The 8,492-nt window shown below is 38.6% G+C and overlaps 1 protein-coding gene across 1 annotated transcript in view; it reads right to left on the reverse strand.

Annotated features, from left to right (window-relative positions):
- LOC106870627 (uncharacterized) overlaps positions 1-5,790 on the reverse strand; it is a 30,884-nt gene extending 25,094 nt beyond the window's left edge. The window contains exons 1-2 of the mRNA XM_014916762.2: positions 5,597-5,790; positions 3,358-3,440 (exon numbers count right to left, since the gene is read on the reverse strand). Of these exons, the coding sequence (XP_014772248.1) occupies positions 3,358-3,440; positions 5,597-5,613 (100 nt within the window). The 5' untranslated portion in view covers positions 5,614-5,790. The remainder of the gene's footprint in view (positions 1-3,357; positions 3,441-5,596) is intronic.
- Between the last annotated feature and the right edge of the window lie 2,702 nt (positions 5,791-8,492).

Below are 8,492 nucleotides of genomic sequence, written 5' to 3' on the forward strand. Positions count from 1 at the left end.
ATATATATATATATATATATATATACATATATATATATATATATGTATGTATGTATATACATGTGTGTATGTGTGTGTGTGTTTCTTTATGTCAGTGTTTTCTCCCACCCATCACCGTTTTACAACCAGTCTCGGTGTATTTAAGTTCCTGTAAAGTAGCGGTTCGTCAAAGGAGAACGATAGGATAAGTACTAGGCTTAAAAAATAAGTCAACTAAAAGCCCTTCAGGGTGGTGCTCCAGCATGGCCGCAAGCCTGGTTACATCGACATAAAAGAGAAACGTGTAACACTGGCCACAAATGAAATTAGCTTAAACGGGCTTTGATTGTTTCCTTGTTATCCTCTTAAAATCATACAAATAAGCTTTAGCTACGCTATTCCAGATACTTCTTTCAAAGCCTTGTGTAACACTGGCCACAGAAGACATGGGCTTAAATTCTGCAACGGGCCATGATTGGTTCTTTGTAATCCTTTTAAAATCATGCAAATAAGCTTTAGCGACGCTACTGCAGATACATTTTCAAATCATTTTGGCAAGTGGGAAATCACCGAAAGAAATTGGAGGAAGGCATCATATACTCTAATATATAAGCGTAAAAGCAGAATGGATACCAAAAATTTGATAGCCCAATGAGTGCCTCCCTTCCTAAGTCGACAAAGTGTGATTTAGGAGCTATTTGGCTGCTATTTCTAGCAGATTATAGATTACCTAGAGCTTCTATCACTGGCTCGTTGTGCTCCACTGAAGTTAGTAGTGAGATAGTAAATAGCGGAGTAGTAAACAGCAAAGTGATGAACAATAATGTGTTGAATTGTAATGCAGTTAACTATGGGAGTGGCAAACAAAAGGGTAATGAACAGCAGGTAGTAAAGCCGTGAAGATTGAGCACGTGAGCAGTTGTATTAATGAATAGTGATGAAATTTACGGTGGAACAATGGTCAGTGGATAGTAACGCAGAATACATAGTAGCATTAAACAATGCGATAGTGAACAGTGAAAGAGTGATCTTGTACATTTAAATAAAGTGAATTCTGGGTGAGTAAACTTGAGACTGTAAAACATCCCTCAGTGAACAATCAATAGTGCGCTATTGAACAGTGACACAGTGAACGGTGGGACAGTTAACGCCGTGAAAAGTGATATGAGTGAGCATTAATATAGTGCTGCATAAACAACAGGATCATAAAATCAGTGGTATAACGAACAGTGATGCTTAGAATGGTGTGGCAGAGAACAATGTGCTGGTAAACACTGGGACAGTAAAACTGGTGAACTGATAAGTTAGCAGTGCGTTAATGAATTAGTGAACGAAGAGGTAGATAATAGTAATGCAGTGTACAGTGGGGCAGAAAAAAAGCCATGATAGTTGATCAGTAACGCAATGAAGAGTTAATAGTGCGTTAGTGAACGGTGGGGAAGTGAAGAATGACGTCATAGTCCCGTAATCGTTGATCAGTAACACAGTAGTAAACAGTATTATAAGAAAAAGGTGATAGTGAGCAGTGATGCAGTGAACAGCAAAACAGAACAGCCATGCATATTGACCAGTAAAATGGCGATCGTTGAAGTAGTAACACTGTTGTGGTCAACACTGGTGCAGTGAACGATGAGAACTAAACGGTGGAGCAATAACGACATGAACTCTGATGAAACGAACTGAAATTGTTACACACGATAGCTGAAATATTAGCTTCAAATTCTAGCACAAGTTCAACAGTTTGTGAGGAGGAGTAAATTGATTGTATTAACCGCAGAGATCAACTGTGGTACTTATTTTATCGACCACGAAAGGATAAAAGGCAAATTCGACCTCAGCAGAATTTGAATTCAGAACATAAAAACGGGCTAAATGCCGCTATGCGAGCTCACAACTCTGCCAGCTCGCCACCTTACAACTTTGATACCAAGGCCGTCTCTTGATTTCTGACGTAGATATGTTGTTGTTATTATTTATTTAAAAGGTTTAAGTATTTGGATGAACGTTGCAAAGTTTCCTTATTCACTCTTTTTGTTGCCAGTAAGAGTTCTATTACCTTGAGAGATACTACTAATTAAGAATAACAGTTGTGTGGAAAATACAGATAGTTGACAGGTGACTTCATTTCACCTGTGTTTAGCAAAGAATGGAAATAGGTTATGCGATCTTCGGTTTCAGGCACACAGACACAGCACTGACACGACTAAGACAAACGGAGTCACGCGTGGACTAACACACACACACACACACACACACACACACACACACACACACACACACACACACACACACACACACACACACACACACACACACACACACACTTACATACATGAATACATACATACATACATACATACATACATACATACACATACACACATATGCATGCATATATACATACAGAAGCAAGCATACGTACATTCACATAAAAAAATCTTTAATATGTTCAAACTTATGTACGCAAACACAAATGCAAACCCTTTGCACACATCGTACATACATGCATGCAGACACACACGCGCATGTATGTACACATGCACTTACACACGTACGTATACACACATGCACACACATCCAATATACCTGCGCGTGCGCGCAAATGGGTGTAATTTCAGATGACAATATTTATATTTTCTAACACTGGTACACGCAAACACATGCATGTACATACATACATACATACATACATACATACTACATGCATAATGCATACATACGTACATACATACATACGTACATACATACATACACACATACATACTACATGCATAATACATACATACTACATGAATAATACATTACATACATACGTACATGCATACATACATACGTACATGCATACATACATAATACATACATACATACATACATACATACATACATACATACATACATACGTATATATGTACCTACGTATTCATTCACTCTTCTCTTTACAGGCGCCTTCTCACAGTTTAAGAGCATGGAAAATAATTCTCTTTGTCACAGGAAAGCTATCTGGTTGGCATGTACAGACGGGGGTTTGTTATTGCTGCTTCTCTTTTTTTATTTTTTCTCCAGTTTCAATGAATTTGGTTCCATTGACAACAAGCTGTACAGAGTTTCAAACAGCAATATTTCATGGACATTTTCTCATATGTCGTGACATGACGATTGCTGTAGGAAAGAAGAAAGTTGTATTGGGGTTTTAGCTCTCTTGATGCGTTTGTGCGTGAACTAAAATGTAGATTAAATCATTGCTCAACTTTGAAGTCGTGTTTGCAATTATGAGGATAAAACACTACATCGTCTTCCAGCATATTTGGTGTCAAGATGAAAACAGAGCTTGACTCAACTCTCTCAGTCGAAAGTTATACAGATATAGTATTGGATTACCTGCGTGTAAATCATCAGTGAATGGTGAGGGTAGTGGCCGGTGGATTAGTGAATAGCGGTGAAGTAGTTCCGTAAACATTGATCTGCAACACAGTAAATAGCAAAGCAGTGAACAGTAATGGATGGAAAAATATGATAGTGAACTATGATGCAGTGAACAGCGGGGCAATAAAGTAGTGACTCATCACTTTAATCATAGGCGAAAGTGGGGTTCAATAGGAATCATCCTTTAATCCTAACCTGTCGTCCCAGAAGAATAGTAATACATTGGTTGATATAGCTCATCAAATAAAATGCTTAGCGTCATTTCTTCCGGCTCTCAATGTTAAAATCCCATCGAGATCAACTTTGCCTTCCATCCGTTCGAGGTCGATAAAATAAAGTACCTGTCAAGTACTGGAATCGATATAATCGAATTCCTCCCACCGTTCAAAGTTGCTAGCCTTCTGCCATAATTAGAAAGATTTATTATTATTATAGTTTAATCAGGAGGAAAGGCTGTGCCTACGTTCATTTACGGAGCCTCAAAGACTCATGAGAAGGAAGGTAACTTCAAATCGAAGGCCTGATCCAAATACCAGCAACTCTGATAAAGGCACTCAAGGATTTAAGCTGTAATGTAGGACTGATAGACTCATTAAGTCTACAACCCAAGAATGCCACGACTAGGTTTGAACGTAGAACGCAGACTCAGATCTAATACTATGAAACATCCAGTCCAATATTCTTACGATTCCACCAATCCAGTATTCTAGATTGATGCATTTTTATAAACCCCGAAAGGATGAAAGACAGAGTTGACTTCGATGATATTTCAACTCAGAATACTAAGGGTCAGTACAAATACTGATAGGCATTCTATTCGATGCCCCGACTGTTCTGTCAATTCGCCACCTATAAATTCTTTCTATTGAAGGAAGGAGTTTATATGAACCCCAGTACTTGACTGGTATTTTATTTTATAAACCTCCAAAAACTGAAAGGTAAAAATGACCTCGACAGCATTTGAGCTCAGAACGTAAAACTGGACGAAATACCGCTGAGCATTTTGTCCGATGCAGTAACGATTCTAACATATCACCACCTTAAATAATGGTTCCAAATTTTGGCATTAGGCCAAGAATTTTACTGGGAGGGATTTGTCGATTATATTGACCCCAGAGTTCAACTGGTACTTGTTTTATCGATCCTGGAAGGTTGAAAGGCAAAGCTGACCTCACCAATTATAACTAGAATGTTATGACTGAATTTTTAAAAATGGAATGGTAATGGTTATATTATAGTTCTACGCGGTCAGGGCTGACTGAATTAAACAACAGCAAGAACAACCACATCGTAAAATCACGTGTCTTAGTATATCGATATTTGCAAAGGGAGGGGCCGGATTCTTCAGTCTGCATTGCTGCTTCATTATTTTCTTTGTATTTTATTTTTCAGTCTGGTACTTTCCTTCATCAGTCCTATTTGTCGAACTGCTAACTTACGAAGACATAACGAACCTACATTGGTTGTCAAGCAGTAAGGCACAAGCACACCTGGAAGACGGAAACACATACATACACACGCACATGCGTGCGTGCGTGCGTGCGTGCGTGCGTGCGTGCGTGCGTGCGTGCGTGCGTGCGTGCGTGTGTGTGTGTGTGTGTGTGTGTGTGTGTGTGTGTGTGTGTGTGTGTGCGCGCGTGTGTTTACACGACGGGAGTTTATACAGTTTTTGTCTACCGAATTCACTTATGAGACATTGATCGAACCGAGTCTATAATAGAAGTTACATACCCAAGATGACGTGGAATCGGAGTAAACAAAAGCACGTGGTAGCAAAGCGAACTTTTAAACTGTACAGTCATGACTACGATTGCTTAGTGACTCGTGTAGAGCGAGATTTATCACTCATCTGCCTTGTGAAATTAATTAGCAGAATTATAGACTAACGAAAATGATGAGAGAGTGAAGAAATAATAGGAATGAACACCCAGGTTCGAAATTTTCCCAAGGCACCTGATGAAGGCTGGAGGGTATATCAGCCGAAACGTTGTGTTAACAACAAACAAGATGAGAACAAATATCCGTCAAATGTAAATAATATAAATAATGTACATATTTCTTCATCTCTTAAATATAGAACTGAAATATTAGAACGTTGGTGCTTAAAAATATTCTCAGAACCAAGAAACGAAACAGCCAATAAATACTTCTATATCTCGTTAAGAATTCCCTCTCTGCTATCGCTTTTACTCACTTTCCGTTAATCTGCATCAATTCAAACTGAAGAATAACCGCAGAAACTCATAACCGTTATTTTTGTCTTCTCATCTCTGGTAGCCTAAAAATATCTTTGTTCTATACATTCTCTTTAGAGAATCAACAACGAAAGAGATCATTCAAAACATCTGTACAAATAATTCCGCGTTCTTTATCAGCTGTACAAATCCTCCACCAGTTTTTATATCTAATAATCAGTCGATATATATTTGTATTATAAGGACTAACTGAAACATTGCTTTGTGACGTAAGTTCAAATGATTTGTTTTTTTACTGACATTTTTTCGATGGCGGATAGCTGGCAGAATCTGTTAGTGGCATTTCTTCCGACTCTTTGTGTTCTGATTTCAAATCCCGCCGACGTCAAATTTGCCTTTCGTTCTTCTGGGGTTAATAAAATAAAGTATTACTCAAGTACTGAGGTTGATGTAAACGACTTGCCACCCCATCTCCAAATTGCTTACCTTGCGCCCTGCAACGGACCGGCTTCCCATTCAGGAGAATTGTAATGATCTCAACCATTTATACTCCATGAAAATTAAGTAACTGGTCTTATGAATCCTAAGGCACGAGACAAATGATTTCCTTCGGAGTCGATCAATTAGTTAATTAGCTCAATCAATCTGTAGCATCAGGCACAACCCTAAAAATTAAAGACAACACAACGTTTGTTAGGGTAGATTATCTTTGTACACTTCACTCGGGCCAAGAAAGGAGTCTCAACGTGACTGCATGACTTGTTAGGAATAAGAATTAAACAAATATCTCTCAAATCACTCAACCATTAGAAAAAAAGCAAAGTCACAGATTTAGTGATTGTTTCAAGTTTTGGTGCAAGGCCGGCAGTTTTGAAGAAGAGTGGTAGTCGATTACATCGACTCCAGTACTTGACTGGTACTCTACTTTATCAACCCCGGAGGGATGAAAGCGAAGATGACCCCCGGTGGAACGTGAGTCTGAAGAAAAGCCGCTATGCATTTTTATCCGATGCTCGAACGATTCTGCCAGCTTGCTGCCCTCGACATAGTTTATATGGTGTAGTCCTAGACACCCTAGAGGACTAGGTTTAATAGCTGAACTAGAAACAGCATAAAACTATGGCTGGAATGCCACGATCTTAGTTCTACTGGATCAGAGCAAACCAACAACGAAAGCTGCAATACCTTACAACAATACACTTTCATGCTACTATATAACATTTTACTGATGGTTATGAGGTTAAGAAGCTCGCTTTAACAACCATGTGGTTTCGGATTCAGTCCCACTGTGCGGCACCTGCTGCAAATGACATCTATCATAGCCCTGTGCTGACTAATATATTATGAGGGAATTTGGTAAGTGGAAACTATGGAAGGCAAGGTCATCGTATATATATATATATATATATATATATATATATATATAAGCATAACCTAAAAATTAGTTTTAGCTCAACTACTAATTTTAAAAATATAATTGCACACAACACACAAAAACAACAAGATGAAACCAGCTGTTCATGCAGAGATATAAATTTGTGCCCGCTAAATGGAGCTTGCATGTCTGAGATCATCATTTATGAAGCCCCCGTAGACTTTACAACAACTAAGGACATAGTTTCGTCAAAGAAATATGTGGGTCGCACAGAGCTGAATTTCAAAGCCAGGTTCAGACACTGGGAAAAAGAAAAACAACTAAATTATCCAGTTATATATGGTCCTTAACAGAAAAAGGTATCAACTAAAACATCTATTGGAAGATTACAGCCTTACATCAACGGCAGTGGAAAGTGCAGTCTTTGTGATATGGAAATATTGCTCATCTGGAAAAGCAGCTTAGACCCCGCTACATGTCTAAATTCAAGAACTGAACTTTTTGGATCATGTCCACATATGGTTAAATATTTGTTACTTTTTGGTCCCCACAAGATCACAGATAGAAACTGCAGAACAGTCCATAACTCTTCTACTCTAGAGTAGATGACATTAATATCATAGTTAGAACCAACTCTAGTAACGGTAGTATAGAAACTGAGAGGAACGTAATAGAGAGCATCCAGCAAGTAGCTAACTCCATCCACCAAAGCATCAAGGTAACTATAGATTACCACACTAAGCACCCCAACAATAGACTCCCCGTACTTGATACTGAACTTTGGTTAGAGACTGTAAACAATAGAGTGCAGCTCCTTCACTCCTATTACATGAAACCTTTTCAATGGTCGTTGACTCTGTCCGTTACTCACACTGCGTTCCTTTTTGTTTGTTTGTGCGCATGTGTGTGTGTGTGTGTGTGCCCATACATGCCTGCATGTATGCCTGTATACATGTGTGTGTATGCATGTATGTGTGGTTGTGTGCATATGTATCTATCTATGTTCACAAGAACTCAGCTCTGTCACACAACACGAAAATTAATATACTGATAGCAGACTTAGTTAAGATAATGAGCAACGTGTCCCCACCATGCGAACCCTATGAAATGAAATACATATACAGAACTTCATGCACCGCATGCAATTGTCTGGATATGATCAGAAAGATAGGGTTCGAGTATATAGGGGTACTAGTAAGAAATTTGATAACATTATACATAATGATACCAGTGGTGCCTGTCCTAGATATAGAAACAAAGACTGGAATAAGATACAAAGAACTTGTGACAAAGCCAACAAGGCGAACACGTGGTATAAAACCGACAAATATCAAGGAGTGATGTTTGTAGAGGCCACAGCCCATGGAGAACTTGCTCGTAGATTTAGGAAAGCTCTGAAGGAGACCAAACTCAACATTAAGATTGTTGAAAAGCCAGGGAACTCCGTCATATCACAACTATGTAGGACGTACCCCTTTGAGAATACCATATGCACTAATGATAACTGCATGATATGTAAG

Source organism: Octopus bimaculoides, chromosome 2 (genome assembly GCF_001194135.2).
Source record: "Octopus bimaculoides isolate UCB-OBI-ISO-001 chromosome 2, ASM119413v2, whole genome shotgun sequence".
In the NCBI taxonomy this organism is placed as follows: domain Eukaryota; kingdom Metazoa; phylum Mollusca; class Cephalopoda; order Octopoda; family Octopodidae; genus Octopus; species Octopus bimaculoides.